The sequence below is a fragment of the Manihot esculenta genome, chromosome 12 (assembly GCF_001659605.2).
Source record: "Manihot esculenta cultivar AM560-2 chromosome 12, M.esculenta_v8, whole genome shotgun sequence".
In the NCBI taxonomy this organism is placed as follows: Eukaryota; Viridiplantae; Streptophyta; class Magnoliopsida; order Malpighiales; family Euphorbiaceae; genus Manihot; species Manihot esculenta.
The window spans coordinates 20,405,811-20,421,052 of NC_035172.2; the positions used below are offsets into that span (position 1 = coordinate 20,405,811).

The window sequence follows — 15,242 nt, forward strand, 5'->3', positions numbered from 1 at the left end:
TAGAACTGCTTAGTGACTATGATTGCAAAATTCAGTACCATCCGAGTAAGGCAAATGTTGTGGCAGATGCCCTAAGCCGGAAATCACTTGGCAGTCTATCCCATGTTACAGCAAAGAGAGACCGGTGGTGAGGGAATTCTATAAGCTCATTAATGAAGGGCTGCAGTTGGAGTTGTCTGGTACTAGTGCTTTGATAGCTCAGATGAGAGTGACACCCGTGTTTCTGGAGCAGGTGGCTTAGAAACAACATGAGGACCCCGAGTTGTTGAAGATAGCAAGAGCAGTCCAGGCAGGCAAAAATAAAGAGTTCAGATTTGACAAAAAAGGGATCCTCCGTTACGGGAATAGGTTATGTGTACCAGATGACGTGAGTTTGAAGGGAGACATTATGAGGGAAGCTCATAATGCCAAATACAGTATTCACCCTGGAGCCACCAAAATGTACCAGGATCTGAAAAGAGTCTATTGGTGGCTAGCTATGAAAAGAGAGGTGGCACAGTTCGTGTCCGCCTATGAGGTATGTCAGAGGGTGAAGATGGAACATCAGAAGCCGGCTGGAATGCTTAACCCACTGCCAATTCCAGAGTGAAAATGGGAGAATATAGCTATGGATTTTGTGGTGGGGTTACCGACAACGTCCAATAGATTGGACTCCATATGGGTGATTGTGGACAGACTAACCAAATCTGCTCACTTCATCCTTGTCAGGAGTGGTTATTTTATGGACAAATTGGCACAGGTGTATGTGGATGAAGTTGTCAGGTTGCATGGGGCTCCCGTTTCAATAGTGTCAGATAGGGGACCCCAGTTCACCTCCAGGTTTTGGCGGAATCTGCAGAGTGTTATGGGTACCAGGCTAGATTTTAGCACTGCTTTCCACCCACAGACTGATGGACAGTCAGAGAGGACCATCCAGACTATAGAAGACATGCTCAGAATGTGTGTGCTAGATTTTGGCAGTTCTTGGAGGCAGCATCTACCTTTGATGGAGTTTGCCTACAATAACAACTATCATGCTAGCATAGGGATGGCTCCTTATGAAGCTTTGTATGGAAGGAAGTGCAGGTCACCTGTCTACTGGGAAGAAGTTGGAGAAAGGGCCTTATCAGGGCTTGAGCTAGTAGAGATCACCAGCAGAGTAGTGCCCATTATCAAAGAAAGAATCAGAACTGCTATGAGTCGACAGAAGAGTTATGCAGATGTCCGCAGGAAGCATGTAGAGTTTCAGGAGGGAGATATAGTGTTGCTCAAGGTGTCTCCTATGAAAGGGGTGATTCATTTTGGGAAGAAAGGTAAGCTAGCTCCACGGAACATCGGACCCTTTGAAATCTTGCAGAAGATTGGGAATGTATCGTACAAGTTGGACTTACCTGCTTCTATGGAGAGAATCCATCCGGTTTTCCATGTTTCCATGTTACGAAAGTTTGTGTCAGATCCGGGCAAAGTTCTTAATGAGCCAGATGTGGAGATCCTAGAAGATCTCACCTATCTTTAGCAGCCAGTGCGGATCCTAGACACGCAGATTAGAAAGCTAAGGAAGAAGGAAATCCCGATGGTGAAAGTCTTTTGGAATCACCACAACATAGAAGAATGTATCTGGGAGACACGGTAGTCCATGCTCCAGCAATACCCTTATCTCTTTTAAGGTTAGTGTTTATGTGTTTTTATGTGTTTATGCCATGCTATGCTTGTTTGTTGAACATTCGGGGATGAATGTTCTTAAGGGGGGAAGAATGTAATACCCGACTAGACCCCGACGTCGGAATTCCTACCTTCCGGCGGAATCTCCGGAGGAATCCAGAATTTCTCGGATGTCGGAGCCTTCTAGAAGGGTAAAATAAAGGTTTTCTAAAATGTTTTTATATGTTTTTATGGTTTAATAAAGAAAGAAATTGAGTTTTGAAAGAAAAGACCAAGGAGGGAAAATGCCAGGTTCGGCCGCCGAACCTCATGTTCGATTGCCGAACATTGAGCTCTTGCTGAAGCACCTTTGGCCCCTGAAGGTGGTCTGGCCAGCCACCTATAAAAGGCCCCATGTCCAAAAATGGGCGAGTTTTCTCTCTCTATTTTTGGGCATAGGTGAGATTTCGCCCTTCCATGGTTGATTTTGTGTTTTCCTTCAATCTCTTCAAGTTTTTTATGAGTTTTACTTTGTTTTGAAGATTTTTAAGCTTAGATCAAAGTTTTGAAGCTTGGAGACCCCTGGAGCTCGATTTCTCCCAATCTCCAAGTTTGGATCACCTCTCCTCTCGATCTTCAAGAGGTAAGTGTAGATCCTCACCTTTTTTTATGTTTTAAGTAAGTTTTAAGAAGGGGTTAAGGGTTTTGATGCATGTTTAGGCTAGTTGTAAAATGTTAGGGTTTATGTTAGTTTGATGCTAAATGTGATGCCATGTTGATGTTTGTTAGGGTTTAGGCTAGTCTTAAGCCCCTATATGCTTGAAAATGTGTTTATGCATGCTTTTGAGTGTTGAGTATGAGTTTGGTGGGTTTTGGGAGGCTAGATGTGGGATGGCAGAATCGAGTTCTGCCACCCAGAAGAGTCCAGGTTCGGCCGCCGAACCTGCCAGAGGAGGCAGTTTTGGCTGCCTAAACTCGCCCCCGAAAGTTGGACTTTCGGCTCTAGAGGGGAGTTTCGGCCGCCGAACCTGCCCTCGAAGGTTGTGACTTTCGGCTCTGGAAGGACCTTCGGTCGCCGAACCTTGCCCCCGAAAGTGCCTGACTTTCGGATCTGTAGGGACCTTCGGCCGCCGAACCTGCAGCCGAAAGTCCCCTGTCCAGCCTTCCTTTGCCCGTTTTCAATGCATGTTTTATGATGTTTTAGGGGGTTTTGTGGAGCTGTTTAGAGTCATGTTTGAGTTTGTTTGGTCCCTCATTTGAGTCCACCTGTGTAGGATCGGACCCGAGGAACCGAGGAGGCCAGCAGGGTTAGCTGTTTCAGAGTCAGCCAAAGGTGAGTAGAACTAAACTATGTTTTAAAGTAAAAAAATGAAATTTTTAGCATGATTCATGCATCATGAATGCCATGATATGTACTAGGTTGCTTTGCATTAGAATTCATGAATATGATGCATTGCATAATATGTTGTTGATGTGGATGGATATTGGATGACCCACTAGCCCTCGATATGATATGTTATGATATGATATGGAAGTCCAGTGAGGCCCATTCTACGCCCCTGGCATGATGTGAGAGAAAGACCAGTGAGGCCCATTCTGAGCCCCTGGCATATTGGATATGTTATGTTATGTCATATTTAAGAGAAAGACCAGTGAGGCCCATTCTACGCCCCTGGCACAATTGGATATGTAGAGGGTTAGTGGCGACAAATCTATCCTTGATGTGAATTGTTGGTGATGTGATGTATTTCATAAAAGCATATGTTATTAAATTGTTTTATTATTCTTCTCACTGGGCTTTAGTAGCTCACCCCTCTCCCCTAACCCCCAGGCTTGCAAGATCAGAGATAGCATAAAGAGTCAGCAAGGGTAAAGGCGTTGTTTATGTAATAGACTAGTAGTGGACATGAAATGTAAAATGACATGTAATGTAATGTAAGGTATTGGACAGTAATGTAATGAGGATTAGTATTGTGCTTGGCCCTAATATATGGTTAATCCCTGTTGTACATGATCTTTATGGAAATGTTTTAATGATGAGATATGTTGAACCAAGCTTGATGTATGTTATGTTGACCCTACTAGAGCATTTGATGAGAGCTCTAGTATGGGGTTTTATATTTTCAGTTATGATGCATGCACAGGTCAAGCTTGGTATATGAAAAAGTTTAAGTTTTGATGAAAATGTATGATCATGTATGGGATTTATCAGGTATGATAGGAGGTATAGTAGGCTTGCTACGGGTCCCGGCGACCTTAAGTCGATCTGGATCCTAGTGCCGGTAGCGGTCCGGTTTCGGGTCGTTACAGATACGTGGCTCAATAGGAAACAAAGATTTAGTGGGAAATAAAATATTATAAGGGATATCACCATGAAGGATGGAGGAAGGCATGTGATTGATCAAGAAACAAGCCGTGGATACAGCATCAGCCCAAAAACATTTAAGTACTTTCATTTGGAATAAGAGGGCTCATGCTACTTCAAGAATATGTCAATTTTTTCTTTCGGCAACTCCATTTTGTGAAGGAGTGTCAACACAAGAGGACTGATGAAGAATCCTTTTTTGTAACAAATAAGATTGAAATTCCCCAGAGAGATACTTTTTAGTATTATCACTTTGCAATATACGAATGGGAACATTGAATTGGGTTTGGATTTCAGCATAAAACGCACAAAAGATAGAAAATAATTCTGAACGACTCTTCATTAAAAATAACCAAGTAGTACGAGAAAAGTCATCAACAAAAGTAACAAAGTACTTAAAGCCAGACTTAGACAAAGTAGGACAAGGACCCCAAACATCTGAATGTACTAACTCAAAGGGGGACGAAGCCCGTTTATTGACTCGAGATACTGAAGGCAAACGATGATGTTTGGCAAATTGACAAGACTCACAATCTAAAACAGATAAAGAATGAAACTATGAATATAACTTCTTTAAAGCCGAGAGAGAAGGAGGCCCCAAATGACAATGAACATCAAAAGGTGTTAAACGCGTGGAACATGCAAGTGATCTAGGTAGTTGCTAATCCAAGACGTAGAGACCCTTTGACTCACGCCCTCTACCAATAATTTGCTTCGTCGAAAGATCCTGAAAAATACAGTGATCGGGAAAGAATGAGACACAATAATTCAATGCACGAGTGAGTTTACTAATAGAAAGCAAATTAAATGCGAACTTAGGGAGACCTAACACAGAGGATACAAAAAGAGAAGGAGTTAAGTTGACATGATCAGAACCCATGACAAAAGATTTAGTGCCATCAGCAAGAGTAACATAAGAAGTCAATGCATGAGACTCAAGATTGGACAAAAGGATAGAATTACTTGACATATGATCGGTAGCACCAAAATCAATAACCCATTTGGAGGATGAAGACACAAGACATGCAGTAGAGTTACCTGACTCAGCAATTGCAGTAATAGAAGAGGAATTAGAGGATTTCAGAGATGCATGGTATTGGGTGAATTGTGCATATTCATCTTCAAATATCAAAATCCCCTGATCTGAAGGGGCCTCAACTGCCATATGCGCCATTTGTGTGCGCTGATTCTTATTCTGTAGTTTTTGACATATCTTCTTAGTATGTCCAAGTTTGCGGCAGTAATAATAGATGATTCCTCCTGAGTCAGCAGCAGAACCTGTTTTCCCAGAACGATGAGATCTTTTACCACCATTAAAACCTCCCCTTTGCCCACCTCTATTATTCTGTCTGCCACTGTCATTGCGGCTAACAAGGGCACTAGTGGAGTGTGAAGGAATTAGAGATTCTGTATGCAATACCCTAGTGAACACATCATGTAACGATGATAATTCAGAGTCAGAAAGAATCTGAGATTTAGCTGTCTCAAACTCTAGAGGGAGACCTGCAAAAAAGCTCATAACAACCATTTGCTCTTGTTGAGCTTGTTGAGTTTTCACATCTGTACTAAAGGGCATCAATACATTAAGTTCTTCATAAACTCTTTTAAAATCCATAAAATATGATGTCAAAGTTCTATCATTTTTCTCAATTCGGTAAAATGCCTTACACACATCATAAATATGGGAAATATTTCCTTTGCCAGAATACAGAAATTCCAAATACTCCGTTAACTTTTTAATAAATTCACAGTGATTAATAAGACTAATCACCTCAATATGAATAGAATTTCGAATCTGCAGAAATAAACGAGCATCATCCCTCATCCAATCTCTATGAGTTTCATCAGTTGGAGGATCCTTGGTAAGATGATCATCCATTGCAATACTTCGTAAATAAATACGGATAGTCTTACTCCAATCTAAAAAATTAGATCTATTTAATTTGTGTTCCGTGATTTTAGTCATCACAGGAATCACATCAGTTACGGTGGTTTTCACTTCAGTTATCAGGACAACCAAACCAAAACAATCAAAATAACAAAGGATCAGAAGAACAGTACCCGTGAACAATGCCGATGAACAGTATCGATGAACAGTACCGTGAACAATGCCGATGAACAGTACCAAAAAACACCTCCATCCAACACCCGAACGACAAACAAACCTCAGATCTGACAAAGGGTTGGTGTGGAGACTCTAGCGATGGTAAGATCCAAATGTTACCCTTTATGGATAACCCAAATGAACGGAGCCCTAAGTCTCCAAAAAAAAAAATTTTAAAACTTGACGAGAGAGAAAAGAAAAAAAAAATCTCCATGAGAAAGGCTCTGATACCATGTAGAAAGATAATATTTGTTGTTGTATACCCCAATAGAGATTACAACCTATTTATACATGAGAGACGGTATTTAAACAGGAAGGAAAATCAAGCCTATGAGTATACAATCCCTAAGATTAAGTAACTAACCCATCTATCAATATTTACTTCCTATATTAACATATTTACTTCCTATAACCTATAACAGCATACAAAAAACCAAAATCTAATACCAATGCTGAAAAATCCACAAATTTTCTAGGACCGAAATTAATAAAAAATATACCAGTTATCTTGTATCGCTTATTCTATGTATAATCACATATTTTATACGAACTGATGATCTGAGATCCAGAAATAATAGGGTTTTACAGAGGTTTTTTGGAATATTGAAAACTTAGAATCTTAGGGGAGGATCATTCCCCTTTTATCTCTTTTTCTCCTATGCTAGTGACGTGCAACGGTCCGGCTATCATTGGACCACCTGTCTCTGCCATATTGATATGATTGTACTAGGATATCCGGTACCTGTCTCATGCGTAACGGCCCCTGATTCCCTTCGTGCGTGTGTGGATGGGTCTACAAGGCTGAAGGTGGGGCCTTCTTCCCGATTCCGGGCTGGGCCGGGAGATAGGAATAATACTGAGCCCAAGGAAGATCAGCCTGAGAAGCAGTGAGGGCTAGGCCGGCCTGGTTGAAAAATCCATATGGGCCTTGTATCAAGGTTTGAACGGGCTGGACCTATTCGTATTGGGGTCGCGTGGGCCTCCGAGTGATGGGCCGTGATTGAGAGTTTGGTCCCTGACCGAGATGGAGAAATCCAGCGGTCATCAATTGCCCCTTTACCTTCTCGTCAGTTATTGCCCGACTGATGAGGGGGTAAACTTCGAGTGTAATAATGACCGCGCCGCCCCAGGACAAAACTGTTCAGAGCCACTCTTCGTCTCATCACTGCTTTGCCTTTTGAATTTTCTCTGTCTTCTCGGAATGCTTGCCTTCTCCCGTTCTCTGCTCTTCTTCGATTTCCTCTGCTCCTCTGCTCTACCTGCTTTTTAGGTACGCCTCTTCTATCTCCATGGAAATTTCTAAGCTTCCTGAAGTTTTTAACACCAAGTCCAGTATCACTCCCTCTACCATAACTAACTTCTTTTCTCGGAGGTATTTGGATACTCCCCTTTACAGTATCCGAGCTCCTCTCCGGAACGAGAGGATTGTTCTTCTAGATCCTCCTCCTCCCGGATTGGTAGATCCCCAGAAGGATCGTAGCATAGTCTTTTTTGTTAAACAACGGGACTTCAGTCTAACTTTTCCGTTTACCTCCTTCTTTACCGAGGTTTTCCAATATTTCAGGATAACTCCCCGAATGCTATCCCCAAATTCTATTTTGTTCATGTGTTGCTTTGAATCCATTTGCTTGAGCTGGGGATTTACGCCCACGGTTCATCTATTCTTGACCTTTTTTCGTCTAGTCAGAGCAAGTAACAATTTTTATTACTTTTCCCCCCGCGGGGGTTTATCCATCCTCACGGGCTATAAGGATTCCATAAAGGGCTGGGTAGAGGGTTTTGTATTCGCGGAGCTGAAAAAAGACTCCGGTTCGTCATGGGGGTGGAGCTCAACTGGGAGGATGTCTCTCTGGGTTGCAACGACCTGCCCCAGCTGAGCCTTACCGAACAGGTTGGGTACCTTAGATTGACTTCTGTTGACAATAAGTACAACGTCGAGAAGTGTATGTTTGCCTGTAATCTTAGGGATATCCAGGATGCGAGTATTGTACCTTGTCTAGCCGCTCTGCCTTGTCTTTGTGATTTTTATTGAGATTATGCTAACCTATTTTGATTTTATATTTTTTGCAGCCTCTGACTCCAAGATGGACCAAATCAAGCCTCCCAAGAACCTCATATTGTCCCGAGAGAGTATGGACGCGGCTTTGGACGTCCTGCTGGCGGGGCGATCCGTGGGAGAGGCTACTCAAAAAGTGGCAGAAACTATTTCCTCCAGGTCGGCTATTCGACCTCCACCTCCTCCTCCGGTCTCTTCTCGGGCTTCTAAGCCCAGCTCTCGACACAGCAGGTCGTCCCGGCCTTCCAGCCAAGGGAGGTCGAGCTCTACTCATCAGTCTATACAAGCCCCCCGGCCTCAAGGTACTTCTAATGAGGGGACGGAAGAGGGTCCCATGATTATCTCTGAAGTGGCTGAGGGTGTCGGATCGGTGAGGTCGGACCTTGTCCTTCCTACTGTGGGTGCTTCTGGGGTCTCCGCTGCTGTTGAAGAGGAGGTCCCCGGGGGGAGGCTCGAGGTCCCCATTACGGAAGAGGGAACTCCTGGGAAAAGAGCAGAGGTTATTCTCGTGGACGAGGATGTCTCGGAGGCCCCCACCAATGATGCTCTTGCCCCTGAAGAGGTGGGATCTGACCCTGCCAAGGATGGAGGTGTCACAGAGAAGGCAGGGCACAAATGTCCTGCCGCCCTTGAAATGCCTGCCCCAGCTCCAGCTCGGAAGAAGTCCAGGGCTTCCAAGGGATCAGCTCCAGCCCTTCCTCCTATTGGAGAGGAGAAAAAAGGTTCTAAAGAATCAACTCCAGCTCTCCCTCCTCTCGAAAAGAAGAAAGATGTCCCTGTGATACCACTGTTGTCTGCTCCTGACAACGACATTCTGAACGCGGAGGATATCACTCATCAGTCTCCGGCGAGCGTGGTTGCTGAGATTGTCAAGGAGCGGATGTTTGGTGGCGTCATGGAGGCTTCGGACCCACGCTTGCTTGCTCTCACTGGTCTCTTAGCTAGCTCTACTAGGGAGCAAGCAGCGTTCCGTTCTCGACCTCGTGGGGAGCTTGGAGACACAATCAGGGAGATGCTTCTGATGGTAAGCTAAGCTACCTCCTTTGTTTTCATTATGTTTTTCTTTGTTTCTTTGTTTTAACAGTTTTTCCTTTGTATTAGGTGACGGGCCTCTTTATGGAGGTGGATGCTCGCGACCACTCTCTCCAGGAATCTGTGGACCGCCGGATTGAGGAGGTGCATCTGGAGGAGAATTTATCCGCAACTAGTGATGCCAGGGGCAACCTTGCAGCAGCTAGAGTTCATACCCAGTCCCTTCAGGCAGAGCTGCATTCTGCATTGGAGGCCCTCAAAAGAGCTGACGGGAAGGCGGCTGAGGCACAGGAGCATGCCGAGTCCCTGGAAGCAGAGTTGTCTCATACCCGCAGGGTTCTCAAGGAGTATGATGAGAGGGCGGCTGCAGCTGAGGTCCGATGTGAAGAAGTTTTGAAGCAGCTGTCCTCTATGGTGGAGACTCTTCGTGAGAAGGACGAGGCTGTGAGTCAGAAGGATGAGGTCCAGCGTCAATATGTGGCCCTGAAGGCTGATTTTGAAGGAGCTCAAGCTCACCTTGATAAGGTGAAGGTTCAAAAGGAAGGAGCCCTAGCTCGGGTGGAGGTTCTCGAGCAGGAGCTGAGTAAAAGTTCTGAACATATCAGAGACCTGGCTTCATCGGCGGAGGAGTCCAAACTTCACAATCAACAACTTAGTCAAGAAGTCAGGACTATGGAGCATAAATGCTCAGCCCTGCTCGAGGAGGCCAAACATGTTGAGGACAGGATCCAGTTGGAGTGCGAGAGGCATTTGATGGAGTATAAGGAATCAGCTGAGCTAAAGGAGAAGATTGAACAAGCATGTGAAGCTCATCTTCGAACTTACAAGGATTCTCCCGAACTGAAAGCAATTATAGCTGAGGCCTGCCAGTCACGACTTGCGGAGTATAAAGCCTCTGATGAGATGAAGGTCGCTATTTGGCACAAAGGCTTTCGCATATACGTGTCCGGTTTCAATAGGGGTTTAAGAGATTCCAGACTTGCTCTTTCTACCCCTCTAGCAAAGCTCCGAGCTGCTGAGGTGGACTCCGATGGTGAGGACGTGTTATATGGTGAGGATGATCTGCCTTTACCCAAAGGAACCTCTCGCACTGTAACTGGGTCCTCTGAGGCAGAACCCAAGCAAGGGGATGAAGACGCTGGGCCTCGAGGGCAGGAGATCGTACCTTTTGTTGGTACGAAGGGCTCTGAGCAAGAGGATGACAGTCCTCCCGTAGATAGTAATGTAAATAGTGTGAATGATAATGATGCAAATGTGGATGATGACATGCCTAAACATGTAAGTCCTTTAAGGACAATTTTGCCTTCATCGGAGTAGGTGATTTAGAATAGGCTGTAACATATCTTTTCTTTTAATGAAATTTTACTTTCACTCATTTGGACTGCTTCTTGTTTTTCCTTCATACTTGAACTTATCTCTGTTTATCAAGAATGAATCACTTAAACTATGTGTTTCAGAATTTTCCTAAGGAATCCGCCGTGAACTTTTGACCTATAGATTTATTTGTTTCACTAAGGCATTTTTGTCCGTAAGCTCTTTCCGAGCTGGGCTAGCTGCACTCATGAGCTCCGTTTTTAACAGTGATCAAGGCTTTCAATTTACAAGTTTTTATCCTTGTTACTTTATTAATGTGAGCTCGGGCGCATAGCCTTTGCTGAGTAATAATAAGTCAAATGATGTACCTGTCGCGATGATGAGCAGGGCTCGCCTTTCTGCCTTTAGTTCTGTCTTGACAGGGACTGAAGCTGAGGTTTTATCTGCTTCGTACCATTAGATTTTCCTCGGATTGCCCCTTTACTGCCTCAGTATTTATTACATGAATAGTGAGGGAGTAAATCCCTGTACTTCATTTGTACTTGCGCTGCTTCTTTTTAGGCGATGTTACTTTGCTTTCTGGTTGTGAGCACGGATGTCTGGTCCTCCTCAAGGTGATCCTTCATCAGGCGATACAACTTAATCTGTGTGCTCCGCTGGGACGGGGAGTTCGGCCTTTGTCGTTTTCCTTCTTCTTGGGTTATTCTTATTAAATGTTTGTTCCTGGCAAACTGACTCGAGCTATGAGCACAGTCCTTTGCCCTCGTTTATCCTCCTATATGTTCCTGCATTTATGGGCCTTTTCATAGAGGGAGCTCAGTTCTCTTGTTATTTCCTCTATACTTAGCTTCATTCTACCTGAGTGTTGCATGTTGCGAGTCTATCCGAGCTGGGAGCTCGGTTCTTTGCTCTTTGCTTAGGCTTTTATACCTACAGTCTGTAACGCTTCTTGTATCGCGGGCTTGGAAGTTCGGAATTTTTTTTTTTCACTTTGGTGCCCCGAGCTCGTTTGTGAGGTCGGATTTGGTTTGGGAGCTCGGTTCCTTACCCCGTGCTTAGGCTTTTGTGCCTACAGTCTATGATGCTTCTTGTACCCCTGAGTATTTTTCGGACTCTTTGCTGTTTAGACCTCTCTTTAGGCTAGTTGATCTAGTTTAGTGCCAGCGGTCAATTCGCGAGGTTGATGTAGTACCGAGCTCATTTTTTGAGGTCGGCATGGGGCTGTGGCGCTCTTGGCTATTGTGCCCCAAGCTCCTTCGGGAGGTCGGAATCTGGTTTTTCATTGGTAGCTTAGGACTCATCTTTCGTGAGATCGGAGCTGTGTTTTTATGAGTTATCCCTGCACATGATATTGGGAATTTTTGCTCCGGGAGGCCCTTAAGACCTTCCCCGACCGCTTTTGTTTTGTTTTCCCGGGAGTTCTAGGGGATCCCGGTCTTCTTTGTTTTCCCGGGAGTTCTAGGGGATCCCGGTCTTCGTGCTCCGGGAGGTCTTTTAAGATCCTCACCGGCCGTTTTTATTTTGTTTTCCCGGGAGTTCTAGGGGATCCCGGTCTTCTTTGTTTTCCCAGGAGTTCTAGGGGATCCCGGTCTTCTACCTCTGAGGTCTCTATGTCTCAGGGTCTTCATTGCCAGGAGATCTTGGGGATCCTGGACTTGTATCCGGGAGATCTTGGGGATCCCGGTCTTCTACCTCTGAGGTCTCTATGTCTCAGGGTCTTCGTTACCAGGAGATCTTGGGGATCCTGGACTTGTATTTTTGGGAGATCTTGGGGATCCTGGTCTTCTACCTCTGAGGTCTCTATGTCTCAGGGTCTTCGTTGCCAGGAAATCTTGGGTATCCTGGACTTGTATCCGGGAGATCTTGGGGATCCCGGTCTTCTACCTCTGAGGTCTCTATGTCTCAGGGTCTTCATATTCTGTTCTTTCTTTTTCAAAGAGAAGTGACATTCATAATAGAGATAACATCATTGTGTAAAGAATGGCGTTATTTTATTCATTTGTGCTTTTCAGAGTACAATATTTTTCTTTTACAAATATTTCAAGGGAAATACCTCTTCAAGTGCTGGATATTCTAGGCATGGGGCTCAGGGTTTTCCTGCATATCTTCAATTTGGTATACTCCTGGCCTGACCACTTTTGCTATCCTGAATGGACCCTCCCAGGTCGGTGCCAACTTGCCCATGTTCGCCGTAAATGCTCTGAAGGTGCTGCAATCAAATTGTCTGCCGTTATCTGAGATGAGCATCCTTAGTATGCCAAATCTGCAAATGATGTTCCCCCAACAATCATGTTGATGGTCCCACTGGATCCATCATTCACTGGTCCAGCTCCCGTTCTCCTCTGTACTAGGACTGCCGGATTAGGCTGAGGTCTCTGTCCCTCTGGTCTTTTAACGAAGTTTTTCAGGTGCCCTCTCTTTATCAGCCTTTCTATTTCTACTATCAATTGGAAACAGTTGTTGGTGTCGTGGCCGTGTGCGAGATGGTACTGACAGTACTTGTCAGGATCTCTCTGATTTGCTTTTGCTTTCATGGGTCGAGGCCATTGGAGGAACTCCTTGTCCTGGACGGCCATGAGCACTTCGGCTCTAGAAACGTTGAGGGAAGTCGGTGTTTCTGGGACCCACGGGGGGAGGGACCTTTGTTCTGAGGCCCGAGGAGGGAGAGGTCTTTGGTCCCTTCGCTCCCAGGGCTGTCTGTAAGGCTCAGGCCTTTTGCCATGTCTCTTCTCTTGCTTCTCCGGCCTCCTTTCCTCCGGGGTTTTCTCCTTACCTGCCACTCCCTTGGCGAATCGGCTTGTCACCAAGGCGTCATCCTGCCTTATGTACTTCTCAGCCCTCTTCATCAACTCGGCTAGTGAGGTCGGAGGCTTCCTGCTTAATGAGCCGAAGAACTCGGCAGAGGTCGTCCCCTTTTGCATGGCTTCCATCGCCCTTCCCTCATCGAGCTCGGGAATCTGCAGGGCCTCCGTATTGAAACGAGCGACATACTCCCTGAGCGATTCGTCTCCTCTCTGCCTGATTGTCTCCAGGTAGCTCGTCTTCCTATCTGCGGGCACTCCGGCAATAAACCGGCTGATGAAGCGAGTGGCCAGATCCCCAAAACTGCTGATACTCCCAGCCTCGAGGCTATTGAACCACGCCCATGCTGGCCCCAAGAGCGTCATTGGGAATGCCTTGCACATCAAGGCATCTGATAGAGTCTGCAGCTCCATGAAAGTCTTGTAGTTGAGGACATGCTCTCGGGGGTTTCCAGCTCCGTCATAAGCCGCTATTGATGGCATCATAAACTTCTTAGGAACAGTCTCCTGTTGCACCCACTTCGAGAAAGGTGAAGAAGTGGACAGGAAGGTTTGGCTCTGATCCTTCTTTCCCAGCTCAGCCAAGAGCTGCTCTCTCAACTTTTTCAGCTTTTGGTCTACATTCTCATCTTCCAGCCTGGGTTTCTTCTCCAGGTGGTATTCCTCCTCCTCTGCTTCACTTCTCGTCCACCTGGTTGTCCCAGCGGAATAGTTGTCAGCCTCATCATTCTCTATCATCTCCCTCACCCTCCTTCCATGGACTCGGGCCTCCGGCTCTTCCTCTTCCCCGACTCTTCTCCCCTTTTCTCCGGTATCGCGGCTGCTGGTTTGAAGGCGGTCAGGGGCAGGTTGGGGCTCATTGGTTTGGGGTTCTTCTACCACTGGGAGTGTATTTATCGGGGTGCTGAGGCCCCTTTGTTGCATTATCTGCCCCAACCAGTGGGTGGTGTTCTGTAGTTGGAGGGCCATGGTTTGAAGGTACTGGTTAGATAAGGTGGCGGTGGGAGCATTCCCTGCCAAGCTTGGCGAGGGATTGAGAGGAATAGGTGTTTGGTTATTTAGTGTTGTAGGACTAGAAAAGGAGAACTGCTGCCCCTCCTGGGCAGAGCTCAGGTCATTTGGGATGTTAAGGTTGCTTTCATTGTGATTAGCCATCGTGGATCTCAGTGGGTTTTGTTAAGAGTGGAACTCCGGTGATGAAAAGATCTCCTTCGTTCCCACAGACGGCGCCAATTGATGATCTGAGATCCAGAAATAATAGGGTTTTACAGAGGTTTTTTGGAATATTGAAAACTTAGAGTCTTAGGGGAGGATCATTCCCCTTTTATCTCTTTTTCTCTTATGCTAGTGACGTGCAACGGCCCTGCTATCATTGGACCACCTGTCTCTGCCATATTGATACAATTGTACGAGGATATTCGATACCTGTCTCATGCGTAACGGCCCCTGATTCCCTTCGTGCGTGTGTGGATGGGTCTACAAGGCTGAAGGTGGGGCCTTCTTCCCGATTCCGGGCTGGGCTGGGAGATAGGAATAATACTGAGCCCAAGGAAGATCAGCCTGAGAAGCAGTGAGGGTTGGGCCGGCCTGGTTGAGAAATCCATATGGGCCTTGTATCAAGGTTTGAACGGGCTAGACCTGTTCGTATTGGGGTCGCATGGGCCTCCGAGTGATGGGCCGTGATTGAGAGTTTGGTCCCTGACCGAGATGGAGAAATCCAGCGGTCATCACGAACCATACATATAATTTCACAGTCTAAGAGTTATATGGAATTACAAGAATTCAAATACCTGGAAATCCTCACGTTCCACGACCAACACCCTTTTATTTCACGTGAACACAGAAGATTACCCAACGCATATAGTAGGTAGTTCAACATCCACAGAAAAATAGCCAAAAAAAAAAATAAATTGATAACAAATTTTTTATTCTCTCATCAAACTCTTTTGA

General features: G+C 45.5%; 1 protein-coding gene across 1 annotated transcript; it reads left to right on the forward strand.

Annotated features, from left to right (window-relative positions):
* The first annotated feature begins 7,905 nt into the window (after positions 1-7,905).
* LOC122725270 (uncharacterized abhydrolase domain-containing protein DDB_G0269086-like) lies at positions 7,906-10,494 on the forward strand. Its single transcript, XM_043962308.1, has 3 exons — positions 7,906-8,071; positions 8,160-9,169; positions 9,247-10,494. The coding sequence occupies exons 1-3, from the start codon at positions 7,906-7,908 to the stop codon at positions 10,492-10,494; spliced, it is 2,424 nt and encodes an 807-aa protein (XP_043818243.1).
* The last annotated feature ends 4,748 nt before the right edge of the window (positions 10,495-15,242 follow it).